Source organism: Pelobates fuscus, chromosome 4, assembly GCF_036172605.1.
Source record: "Pelobates fuscus isolate aPelFus1 chromosome 4, aPelFus1.pri, whole genome shotgun sequence".
NCBI classification, from domain to species: Eukaryota; Metazoa; Chordata; class Amphibia; order Anura; family Pelobatidae; genus Pelobates; species Pelobates fuscus.
The window spans coordinates 82,481,914-82,495,804 of record NC_086320.1 but is presented as its reverse complement, the minus strand read 5'-3'; the positions used below and the strand labels follow the sequence as shown (position 1 = coordinate 82,495,804).

General features: G+C 42.4%; 1 protein-coding gene across 1 annotated transcript in view; it reads left to right on the top strand.

Annotated features, from left to right (window-relative positions):
• The window catches only part of PREX2 (phosphatidylinositol-3,4,5-trisphosphate dependent Rac exchange factor 2), a 331,151-nt gene that overhangs the window by 189,411 nt on the left and 127,849 nt on the right, over nt 1-13,891 (top strand). Inside the window, exon 23 of the mRNA XM_063451343.1 lies at nt 7,558-7,719. Coding sequence (XP_063307413.1) covers nt 7,558-7,719 — 162 coding nt within the window. The remainder of the gene's footprint in view (nt 1-7,557; nt 7,720-13,891) is intronic.

Below are 13,891 nucleotides of genomic sequence, written 5' to 3'. Positions count from 1 at the left end.
AACTGTAGCAGAAACCACGATAGGGCAAGGAACTAAGGGAAAAGGGTAAGTATAAGTAGCCTTCAAACTAATATGATTGGCTCCTGTCACTTCCACTCCCCCAACAGGTAAGTGTATGGGGTGATTGGCATGACAGGAGCCAATGGGAGCCTTTTTGCAATTTAGGCTCCCACTGTCTCTTTAAGAGCGCGCCCGAGATTCGCGGCGCGCTCTTAGCTGCAGGCGGGACACGTGACCGCTTCTCGCGGTCACTGCCCGCCTTCCTGTCTGAACAGTCGGACGAGCCGCGCGCGGCTCGTGCAGCCGCAGGACCGCGCGCGGCTTGAAGAGAGGACCGCGTCCGGCCCCCGGATAGGGTAAGTACCGCTACAGTACCCCCCCCTGAGGACACGCCCTCCGGGCGGGCAGGACCAGGCCTGGCAGGAAAACGCGAATGGAAAGAACGTACAAGGCGGGGAGCATGAACAGCATCCGCAGAAATCCAACTGCGCTCCTCAGGCCCATAACCCTTCCAATGTACCAAGTACTGAAGCCGACCCCTAAGAAAACGAGAGTCAATAACAGCAGATACTTCGAACTCCTCATGACCCTCCACAGAGACAGGAGGGGGAGGGGGAGTATGCCGGGTATAGCGGTTGCGTACGTAAGGCTTCAACAAAGAGGTGTGAAATACATTGGGTATACGCAGATTCTTAGGCAGACCCAAGGCATAAGAAACGGGATTAACCTTATGTATAATGCGATAAGGACCAATGAAGCGGGGAGCCAATTTCATAGAAGGCACCCGGAGGCGAATATTCCGTGTGGAAAGCAAAACCCTGTCCCCCACAACATAGGAAGGAGCCGCTCTGCGATGCTTGTCAGCCTGAGCCTTCTGGCGGGCAGCAGAGTCCACCAAAGAACGCTGAACCTGCTCCCAAGTATTACGCAAACCAGCCAAATGCTCATCCAGAACTGGCATGCCCTGTGAGGAGAATGCAGCCGGAAGAACAACGGGATGCTGGCCATAGACAACGTAAAAAGGGCTCTTGCCGGAAGAATCATGAGTGGCATTATTCCGAGCAAATTCAGCCCAAGGAAGCAGGTCAGACCAATTGTCCTGATGGTGAGACACAAAACAACGGAGGTACTGCTCAAGAGACTGGTTGGCACGTTCAGCAGCTCCATTAGACTGGGGATGGTAAGCGGAAGAAAATGAGAGGGAAATACCCATCTCCGAACAAAAGGCTTTCCAGAACCTGGAAACAAATTGGCTACCCCTATCGGATACAATAGATAAGGGAATACCATGTAATCGAAACACTTCTCTAGCGAAGATAAGAGCCAATTCCTTGGAAGTGGGCAACTTGCGAAGAGACACAAAGTGAGCCATTTTGGAAAACCGATCTACTATCATTAGGATGACTGTGTTACCATTCGAAGGGGGTAATTCAACAATAAAATCCATTGATAGATTAGACCAAGGTCTCTCGGGAACGGGTAACGGATGCAACAGCCCACAAGGAACTCTACGAGAAGTTTTCATACATGCACAAGTAGTACAAGCACTTATATAGTCAGTAACATCCTTACGTAAGGTATCCCACCAGAAATACCGAGAAACGGCTGACACTGTTTTGGAAATACCAGGATGTCCAGCAGTCTTAGTATCGTGATAAAGTGACAGAATATCCCGTCTCTCGGGAATGTCAACGAACAATTTATCATTAGGCCTCTCGCTGGGTGCCATGCCTTGTTTCGCTTGTATGGCCTGCAAGAGGGACGAGGAAATAGACAATATAGTAGTTGCTATTATCCTGTCTGGGGGAATGACAGGAGTGACATCAATCTCCTGTTTGTCAATAGTCTCGAATTGTCTGGACAGAGCGTCCGCTTTGGTGTTCCGGTCACCTGGCCTATAAGTGATTATATAATTAAAATGAGACAAGAACAGTGACCACCTAGCCTGCCTTGAAGACAATCTTTTAGCTTCGCTAAGGTAGGATAGGTTCTTATGATCTGTAAATATGAGAATAGGATCCTTAGTTCCTTCTAGCAAATGTCTCCATTCTTTGAGTGCTAAAATGATAGCAAGGAGTTCGCGATTACCCACATCATAATTCCTCTCTGCCTTGGACATTTGTTTAGAAAAGAATCCACAAGGATGCAATGGCTTGTCAGGAGACTCTCTTTGGGATAAGACAGCACCTACCCCTATATCGGAAGCATCAACCTCAAGTATATATGGCAATGAGGGGACAGGATGCTGTAAAATAGGGGCAGAGGCGAACGTAGTTTTAAGAAAGTCAAAAGCCTGAAGTGCCTCAGTAGACCAGACACGTGTATTGCCATCCTTTTTAGTCATACGAGTAATAGGCGCTACTATAGACGAAAAACCTTTGATAAAACGTCTATAATAATTAGAGAAACCCAGAAAACGCTGGATGGCTTTTAGACCTTGCGGCAGAGGCCATTCTATGACTGCAGCGAGCTTCTGGGGATCCATCCGAAAACCCTCGGCGGAAATCAAATACCCTAGAAACTGGACCTCGGACTGGTCGAATAGACATTTTTCTAATTTGCAATAAAGACCATTAGCAAGAAGGGTCTTCAGAACTGTTGTAACATGTCTGTGATGAGCGTGAATGTCAGTAGAATATATTAAAATGTCATCCAAGTACACAATAACAAATGAGTGAATAAAGTCCCTTAAGACATCATTAATAAATTCTTGGAACACTGCTGGGGCATTGCAAAGCCCAAATGGCATGACGGTATACTCATAATGACCTGACCGAGTGTTAAAGGCTGTCTTCCATTCGTGGTCCTTTTTAATACGTATCAAATTGTATGCTCCTCTAAGATCTAATTTGGTGAATACCGTAGCATGTTTGAGCCTGTCAAACAATTCTGTTATTAGAGGTATAGGGTAAGCATTTTTGATGGTGATCTTGTTAAGACCTCTATAATCAATGCAAGGTCTTAAATCACCTTCTTTCTTTGATACAAAGAAGAACCCCGCTCCAGCCGGAGAAGAGGATCTTCTAATAAATCCCTTGTCTAATGACTCTTTAATGTACTCCTCCATGACACGGTTTTCTTGAACCGATAGGGGGTACACCCTGCCCTTAGGAGGTATAGTACCAGGCAACAAATCAATAGCACAATCGTAGGGTCTGTGAGGCGGTAATTTGTCAGCCTCTCTTTTATCAAAGACAGTCTTTAAAGTTAAATACTGAGAGGGTATTGTCGTAGATAAAGGAGGAACAGTAGGAACGTTAATAGAATTCACAGGCGTGACTTCAATAGTACATGACTCATGGCAGGCTTCACTCCATGATTTTATCTGCCCTGTCTCCCAGTCAAAAATGGGATTGTGGGCACGTAACCATGGATACCCTAACACCAACTGTGAAGAGGGAGAGGTGATGACCTGGAACCGAATGGTTTCATAGTGTAGAACCCCTGTGTACATGTGTAGCGGTGTAGTCTCGTGAGTAACAACAGGAGATATCAATGGTCTACCATCTATGGCCTCAACGGCCAAGGGTATCTCCTTCTCTCTGATGGGAATATTGTTTCTCTTTACAAAACCAGAGTCTATAAAGTTCTCGGCTGCCCCAGAATCAACCAGGGCGTCTATGTTTTCAACTATACAACTCTCTCCCATATGTAAAGAAACAGGGAGAAGCAGTTGGTTAGGAGGCAATGTAGGAGACTTAGAAATCACACCCAAGGCCAGTCCCCTATAAGGTCTTAGGTGCGAGAGTTTTCCGGGAGCAGAGGACACTCCTTTACCATATGGTCTCTCTTACCACAATATAGGCAGAGTCCCTCCCTTCTCCTATGTAATTTCTCAGTATCTGAGAGTTTGGCAACCCCTAATTGCATAGGTTCCTCTTCAGATACTTTAACACTCTCCGGTATATTAACTCTGGGTTGAATAGGTGTAACAAAACGTCTATTCCTGTTCTTAGTATAGAGCCTGTCACGAATCCTATTATCTATATCGATGAGGTAGTCAATAAGGTCCTCTAAGGCAATAGGAAGCTCCTTAGCTGCTACCTCATCCAATATAGAGTCTGATAAACCTTCCATGAAGGCCGTAGTTAACCCATTATTGGTCCAATCGACCTGTGAGGCAAGGGTACGAAACTGTATAGCGTAATCAGCCACAGACCTAGAACCCTGTTTAACCCTCATTAATGCTCTAGCGGCATTCTTAGACCTTTTCATAGTATCAAAAGTTCTGCGAAAAGCTGTTAGGAAACTGTGAAAGTTATGCACCATAGGTCCATTAGCCTCCCAAATAGGGTTTGCCCATTCAAGTGCTTTGTCGGTAAGTTGGTGCATAAAGAACCCAACTTTAGACCTCTCTGTGGGAAATGAACGTGGATACATTTCGAAATGAAACTCTATTTGGTTAATGAACCCTCTGCATGTCTTAGAATCCCCTCCATACCTAGGAGGAGGCGTTAAATGTGCTGTAGCGTTAGGCATAGTCGATACTTCAGGAAGCAGGGGTGCAGGAGGGTTAGGTGCGGTTGCTGGAATGGTTCTAGCTAAGAGCGTCTGGAGAGCCTGAGCTATTTGATCCATACGGTGATCCTGCTCTACAAATCTAGCCTCATGGGTCGCCATCTGTTGAGCTAAATCTGCGGGGTCCATGGCCCTATCGTAATGTAACGAGTATATACCCCTACACGCAGGATCCAGCCTAACAGAAGACAGTACAGAGGAGAGATACGTCTACCGGACCTTAGAGTGGCCGGACTCGACGTAATAGGATAAGACAGAGTCAGGAACGATCCGAGGTCAAGGGCACAAAGAGACAGCGTAAACGAAAACTAGCCGGGGACTGGTACACAGGAATCAGCAAGCCGGCAAACAGTACAGAATAGGATAAAGCGAAAACGAAGTCAGAATACAAAGCCAAGGTCAAATACGGAGAAACACAACTGAACACAACAAGCACTAAAGGGAACTGTAGCAGAAACCACGATAGGGCAAGGAACTAAGGGAAAAGGGTAAGTATAAGTAGCCTTCAAACTAATATGATTGGCTCCTGTCACTTCCACTCCCCCAACAGGTAAGTGTATGGGGTGATTGGCATGACAGGAGCCAATGGGAGCCTTTTTGCAATTTAGGCTCCCACTGTCTCTTTAAGAGCGCGCCCGAGATTCGCGGCGCGCTCTTAGCTGCAGGCGGGACACGTGACCGCTTCTCGCGGTCACTGCCCGCCTTCCTGTCTGAACAGTCGGACGAGCCGCGCGCGGCTCGTGCAGCCGCAGGACCGCGCGCGGCTTGAAGAGAGGACCGCGTCCGGCCCCCGGATAGGGTAAGTACCGCTACAATAAGTAGTCTAACCATTTTAAAATGGTTTGACTTACTTGGTGCCCAAAGGGTGCAGTTCCCTGCCTCCACTATGCCTATGAGAGAGCCGGAAGCTGTCTTTCCGGGCTAAGTCTGGTGGTGCAGGGCTTACTTAGCTCATTGGCTGCGAGTTTTCAGCACTTCAGTGATACATTTAGAACTAATGGATGCTCCTAAGCAGCAGTTTCCAGCTCTCTGGATGTAATGAGAGGTGGAAGCGACATCTGGCACACCCAAGGTAAGACATCAAACCCTTTAAAAACGGTTGGACTACTTACTAGCACCATAACCACTGCAGCGAGGTTTAGTTGTTATGGTGCTTAGCGTTTTCCTTTAAAGTATGAAATCAAATAATATGAACTTGTATGTATCTCTGAGCAGCGATCTATACACAGAATCAATGTTGTATCCTACATTTACATGCTAGCTATTCATTCCATGCTTCAAATGTAATACTTGCAGGGTTTATTACCAATGTGAGAATTTAGAGAGACTTTCAAATGTATGCGTCCAATTCAGCTATTTTGGCCATTTGAAATTTAATTTGAATTCTCACTTGAGTAAATAACTCTGTCAATTTGTATCAAAGGGGTTAAAATACCAACGGGTTTATCGTATAGAAAAGATAACTGCTTGTTTATTTGGTTTTGTACAGTTTTTTTTCAATTAACATTACTCAGATAGAAATACAAGAAACCTGTGCATCAGCTAGGCTTACACTGATATCTGTTATCTGTGCTGCTCTGCCATTTTGAAAGATGTGAAAGCACAGTCAGTTCCATGAGGTGTGAGAGAGGCACATGCCACTAAAATACAAATATTATCCTGCATTTATCATCATAGCTTGTATCTAAACAAACTGCCTAAAACATTCCAGTTTCTTGTGTTTACTGAACACGTTGGTTTTAAATAATGCTTGCAATAGATCCCCAGCTGAAAAATAACACTATTGCATTATCACATGTTCCCACATGATCTCTGATTCTCCAATAATCAATAATTGGGCTTTATCCATTATGAGATGCCTTTCCAACTAATTTTGCAAATGTTCAATTGTGTTCAAAAGCTGGCCATACCTCTTCATAGCACATGCTCACAATTTGTCTCTTCATGCTAACTCAATTTTAATTTTAAGGGACACTCTAAAAACCTTAACCATTACAAATCAACATGTCCCTTAGCTCTATCTCATTGCTGAAATACAGATTGTTTACAAACAGTTTGACACTTATGAGGTTGATGCCCTCTTTTCAGATATTGATAAAAATAGAAGGTCACTCTTTTGCTGCTCTATAACCGATCTGTCCCTTTTCGCCCAAGATAGTCACAATGGTATATGACTTAGTTTTACTGCTTAGTGGGTTGTTTTTCCTTGATATTCTATGTGGCACTATTATGTCCATACAGACCATGTATTACTCGTGACTGGTGAACTGGACACATTTTTGGTTCTGTTTTCTTTTATTTGTTACACTATTAAACTCAAAAATGTGAATGTCAAATGTTTCATATGCACTCCCAAATTGTTGTGATGATCTGTCTAACTCATTATCATTGCTACTATTCATGATATGCCAATGGTACTTTGCATTCACAATAATTAACTGCTTTTGGAGAAAAAAAAATAGAAGGTCCCCATCCTTATTAGCAACATGAATTTTGTCCACGTTCGGGCAGAATTCTTTGGCTGAGGAGTGTCAGCTGACAATTTCAGTCAATGAATTCCATTCTAAGTAAGATGGACTTGATTTAGAGATATCTGTGAAGACATGTCTGGGGGGGGTCCAGGTAATTGTCAATCTATTAAAAAATGATTTACCTCTTAACAGTGAAACAAAGCCTGGGGACAACACCCTCCATTGGTTATGGTGCTTAGACTGCACTTTTAAAATGTCACTGCAGATACAAGACTATTCTAAAAATTCAAAAACAATTAATATTCTTTATTTCTAATTATCATATTGCACCTACTGTATTTCTGCATTCAAACCAGAAGTGCTAGGTGACTAGTATATTATGTGTTAAACATACATTTTTAACTTTTCTCCATGTATACACAAAAAAGAACCTTAACCTAAAAATACTTAAAAGAATAATATTATTGATAGTTTGACAGAATGTAACGGAATGATTCCATTACGTTTTTTTTACAACTAGTCTTTATACTTAAATAAATTGTTCCTCTTTCCCTTCCTATTGCTGCAGATTCTGGAAGCCTTAGCTAAAAGTGATGAGCAATTTGTTCAAAACTGCAGCAACCTACAATCCCTTCAAGAAGTCATTCCTGTAGATCTTCAAAGTAAATTCAGTGTCATTTGCAGAGAAAAAATTGACCACATCTACAGGCGAATCACCAGTTACAGAAAGGTATGTGCAATCAGATTTTTCAAATGTATGTTCTTTTAATTTGTCCTAAGATCAGGATGTCCTGTATGGTTTTCTTTGAACCAGAAGACAAAACAGAACATAAGAAAACAAAATGATCAATGGCTTGTCCTTTGGGTAGATTCTATGGCAAGGTAACTCTGACACATCTCCCACTGTCACTCTAACCTGCTCCACCAGTGCATCTCCTTGACACTCCGGCTGTTGGGCTGTATTTCCAATTCTCTGCCTTCTACAGTGGATGACCCCTGATAACTAGAGAGGACCCAATGTATACCTCCCTAGACAAAAGGTTAATGCATTTATCGATAGACCCTACATTAACCTGGAGGTTCACCTAACAGAACAAAAAAAAAACATACATTTCAATAAACCTCAAATATTAATATAGACGAAAACCATCTGGAAGGTCCAAATGGGATCATTTATATTTCGCTGAATGTACCAGGTCCCTCTGACTTGCAGGCTTTCAGTTATATCAACTTTTCCTTTTTGATGTCACGATGACAATAAGATTGACAAGGCCATGTTTGCGCAATTCTTTTTTTACATCAAAAGAATATTATTTTGTTTCACATTTTCACAAAGTTGATATGATTGTGTTACTCAAATAGTGTCTAACTAGTGTTTTAATATTTTTAATAAGTGAAACTTTTTCCTGGATTACATTTGCAATATAAATCAAATCCTAATTATAATGACGGATATTTTCGAGAATGTCACTAACCAAGAACATGTTTATTCTAAGAAACTGGGCAAATCATGCCTGTTCTGTCAAGAGGTAGAGTTACCATGGTAACCAACGTTGCACTAAAAGCTTCAGTTGTGATGTTAGTTTGTCTGAGAAAGTTAAGTTCTAAAAATAGCCAGTGGTTTGTACATTATGTTTTATCAGCACATTGAGCTCTTCATAGATGTTTCCAGGGACGGGGCTGACAACTTTTGGCCTGGGGGACAATTGCAACAATGTGACCCATTTTATAATCACTCCAGCTAGCTACAATAGACCCATCTAACTTTTTTGTTTTCTAAATTCGCGTTTGTTTAATAAGACAATTATAAGGATGTAGATAAAAAAAAATACTTTTAGGAAATCTGGGAATATTGACATGTATGCATTACTGTCAAGTATTGTTTACATATTCTACTTGTGAGAAGGTATAACTAACAGACAACAAATATATTTTGCAGAGTGAACAAAGCCTTGTTTGAATAGTAACACGGTGTCTATACAATTGTATAAAATGAACTAACTAGGGTATGTAATGAAAACTTAGCCCCTGTGACAAAAAAAAAGGATGGATTCTTTAAAAACAGACAGGTGTCAAATAAAGAGTTTCTGTAAATTGTGTAAAATTCCAAATGTATGTTATCATTGAGGTCTTGTATCTGTCAGATGCAATATTTAGATTATCTATCTACTTTTACAATCTGGAGAAAAGCCAGACTATGTTCTAGGTGGCCAACGCCACTCTACAATGACTATGCAATGGAGAAGTTACAATGTCATCTCGTATGTTCAGTTTTTTTTTTTAATCATAGGGTACTTACAGAAACGTAATGTCTTTAGCCCATGTTATCGGTCCATCTGATCCGGCATATAAATAAGTCTTTATCACCAAATGATGTATAAACTGTACACAGCAGTATGTACAAATCCACTTATTTATAAACAAAATGTATGTTACAACCATGTAGAAAACATTTGCAACACTTGCCCTCTAAATAGTAAATGGTTGTACTCATATATAAAAGCATTCTGTCTACTTTAAAATAAACTAGATAATGCAGCCATACTTTAAGGGAAAATCTAAACACCATAACCACTAGTACTAATTCCTATTGTAGTGGTTATGGTGCAAGTAGTTTTTGGATACTATCCACCACTATCATCTGTTAAACCATTTTTCAAAAAGTTTGGCAAAAAACGGTGCACAAAGCCCATGTTTTGTCCATAGCATCCGTCATACATGGCTCTGATCGGTTAAGACAGGCTTCCCCAAACTCCAGCCCTCCAGATGTTGCTGAATTACAACTCCCTTTGATTCTATGAATGAAATAGGCTAATAATCATGGGAGTTGTAATTCAGCAACATCTGGAGGGCCGGATATTGGGGAAGCCAGTTTAAGAGCCCTGGGGGCATCATCTTATCCCCTCCGCATCTCTTGCCATTTTCATTCTCTTTCCTTCCCTATTGTGTTTTATACATCACCCATTGCCATCTTATGATCTTTTAATTCCATCTAATCTTATCCTCCTTTCCTCATTGCAATCTAATCCTCCATCACTTACCCCATCCTGCACTATCCATCTCATATCATACCACTCCTCATATTCTGCCCTTTTTCATATCCATGTCATCACCCTTACTATGTTATCCTCTCCCCCACCTCTGTGTCATCCATTATTCCCTACACAAAAATCATCTCCCCACCCCATTCCTGTCCCATATTCGTACATTGCTATGGTGACCTGGTAGTGTCCACTGGGTTATAACAGTAGTAAATTATATATCCGGTGGTCTCCACTGGGTTATATCAGCAGTAACTAATAAATTTGGTGGTGTCCACTGGGTTATATCAGAGGTAAGTGATATATCTAGTGATGTCTATTGGGTAATATCAGCGGTAAGTGACATATCTGGTGGTGTCTATTGGGTTATGTCAGCAGTAGGTGATATATCTGGTGATGTCCACTGGGTTATATCAGCAATAAGAGATATATATCTGGTGGTGTCCGCTGGGCTGTATCAGCAGTAATTGATATATCTGGTGGTGTCCGCTGGGTTATATCAGCAGTAAGTGATATATCCGATGTGGTCCACTGGATTATATCAGCAGTAAGTGATAAATCTGGTGGTGACCACTGGGTTATATTTCCAGCAGGATACAGTTTACACTGTCAATACACAGTCTGGCGCTGCTTGATGGTTGCAATGTTTGGGAGCTGTGCAGGCCTCTGATAATAGTCCAATGCACAATGTGATAGAAAGAGAGCAGATTCCTACAATATCACAAAGTACATACTAGAACTGTATTATCAGTGGCCTGTTCACAGATCCGAATTACCCATGAGGTATAATAGGCAGCTGCCTAGGACCTGGGCTCAGACAGGGGATCCAGCTCAGCTGTCAGGTACACAAGACTCAGCCATTACACACACTGTCACACTACACCACACACATACAACACTCAGCCAGCCAACAACACTTTTCGATCAACAGCAAAAAACAGATGTGAGGAAGGCTGAACTTGATGGACACATGTCACTTTTCAGTTTATGTAACTATGTAACCAGGGACATTTTAGCCGCAAGGCAAACAAGGCATTTGCCTTGGGCAGCATTTTCCAGGGGGCGGCAAAAAACGCTGCCCCCAAATGCCCAGGGCAAATGCCTTGTTAGCCTTGCGGCTAACTGACATGCTGGGCTGGCGCGCGGCGCGCGAGGGAGCACTTCCTCTGAGCTGTCTGCCTAGGGCAGCACAAAACCAGGATACACCACTGTATGTAACACTCACAGAAATAGAGCGAATATCTATAGAAGGGAGCCCAATCTGACATCATGCCTAGGACCATGGGCAATCTTAATCTGGATCTCTCTTTACGGGAAACAAAGAAACAATGCACTGTATGGCAGCTGGCAGAGTGGAAGACATTATTGCGGCTGCCCGGCTATATAATCCGGCAGCCTCCACAAGACATATTCTCTAGTCTAGGCTGTAATAAACCCCAAGGGGAAATGGGGAAATGGACCTCTTTCTCCCCGGTCAATCCACTTGCCTATAATTTGAGATGTTGCAGACTCAATGATTGAAAATTCCTTTATCCTACATTATGAACTGGCTGAATTACTATCAGGAATGTGGACTGCAATGTGTGGGAGAGTGAAATATGATGTTTGTTCTGTAGGAAGAACATTTCACTCAGAGATTGTGTAGCTGTTTCATAACAAATCAAAATTTCCCCTGATTTACAACATGCTTTGTTAAAGTAAATTTTCCACATAAATTCAAATGTATATCTAATTTTAACCCTTTAAAAACCCAAAAATGATTTAATTTCTCCTCTTTTTCAATTTTATGTGCACAGCCCATATTCCTATAAAGCATAGAAATCACTTTGGCAGAGCCCCAATTTTGGTCGAGCTTAGGGTCATTGTGGCCAGTTTTTCTGAATCCCTGCCACAGTTTTATTTATATATCATTCACTTATATCTGTAAAATTAAAGAAACACTACATGGTGACTTTAAAACACACATTTTACTGTAAATGCATAAACATGCTTTTAGTGAACAAATAATTATAGCAGATACTTGCAGCAAGTTTTTGTCATAGGAATTATACCCCAACACACAGGAAAGAGAGAACCTGCAAAAGGTAGATCCGAAAGGTGTATTACCAAGCCTTAGAATGACCGGACTTAACGTATTAATACAACAAGAAACAAGGTCAAGGTAAATCAAGGACAGGAATAACAGAAATACTCAGGATTCTAGAAATCAGAAGTAAAATACGAAGCCGGGGTCAGGATACCAGAAATCAGAAGTTAAATCCGAAGCCAGGGTCAGGATACCAGAAATCAGGAGTCAAATACGAAGCCAGGGTCAGGATACTAGAAGTCAGAAGTCAAATACAAAGCCAGGGTCAGGATACCAGAAATCAGAAGTCAAATACAAAGCAGAGTTTAAACACAGAAAATCACAAGGAAATCACCAGGAGCACTAAACGAGGATCCAAATAGAAACTACAATAGGGCAAAGAATTGTGGCTAAAACAAGCCTTAAATAGGCTCAAAAGAGTTCTCATTGGTCCACGTCATCTCTGCAAGCCCAAACAGAATTGTCGTGCAGTGTGTGTCGTCCAGTCGCTGGGAGGGAATAGAGCTAGTCCCCTATCCTATTCTTGGATGGAGAGGCTCAAGAGAACCCCAGTCAAGCCATGGGGTGACTGGGGCAGAAGCGCTGAGGTTTTCTCTGGTTCCAGCTAGGAAGCGATCCTTGGTGGAGGTACCCACCCGGGGTACAGGGAGCTCTGCTACATGCATTGCTCTTAAACTTACTTGCTCTCTCTCTTCTGGCATTGTCCCTGCTGACCTTAAACATGCTACTGTAATACCTATCCTGAAAAAAACATCCCTCAACCCGTCCACCCCCTCTAACTATCGTCCCATATCCCTGATCCCTTTTTCCTCAAAGGGAAAGACTTGTGTTTACCCATATGTCTCACTTCCTCAATTGCAACTCTCTCCTTGACCCTCTTCAATCTTGCTTCTGCCCTCTCCACTCTACTGAGACTGCTCTTATTAAAGGTACTAATGACCTAGTCGCAGCTAAATCCAAAGGCCACTACTCCATACTAATTCTTCTTGACCTCTCTGCTGCCTTTGACACCGTTGATCATGCTCTCCTTCAAACTCTTCAATCACTTGGTCTCTGTGACTCTGTCCTCTTGTGGTTTTCCTCTTATTTCTCTCAACGCTCATTCAGTGTCTCCTTTGCTAATGATACCTCATTCCTTCATCATGTCTCGGTTGGAGTCCCCCAAGGCTCTGTCCTTGGTCCCCTTCTATTTTCTCTTTATACTGCCACTCTTGGCAAACGTATTGCCTCATTTGGATTCCACTACCACCTGTACGCTGATGACAACCAGTTATATCTCTCCTCCCCGGACCTCTCCCCTGCCATCATGCAATGTGTCACTGCTTGCCTTTCCTCCATCTCTGACAGGATGTCCTCCCACTTTCTAAAACTAAATCTCTCTAAAACTGAACTCCTTGTCTTTCCCCCTCCAAATACTGATCCTCCTTCTTTGCTCTTCTTTGAAGTCAGTGGTATCCACATCAGTCCATCCTTGCAAGCGCGCTGTCTTGGTGTCATATTTGACTCTGGCATCACCTTTGAGCCTCACATCCAGCATGCTACCAAATCTTGTAGATTCCATCTTAAAATCATAGCCTGCATCTGCCCCTTTCTTACGCAAGATGCTACTAAAGAGCTTGTCTGTGCTCTAGTAATTTTCCGCATGGATTATTGTAACCCTCTCCTAATTGGTGTTCCCAAAAACCGTATTGCCCTGCTACAGTCTGTAATGAATGCTGCTGCCAGACTGATTTTCCTCACTAGTCGGTCCTCTCACAGCTCACCCCTCTGTCAGT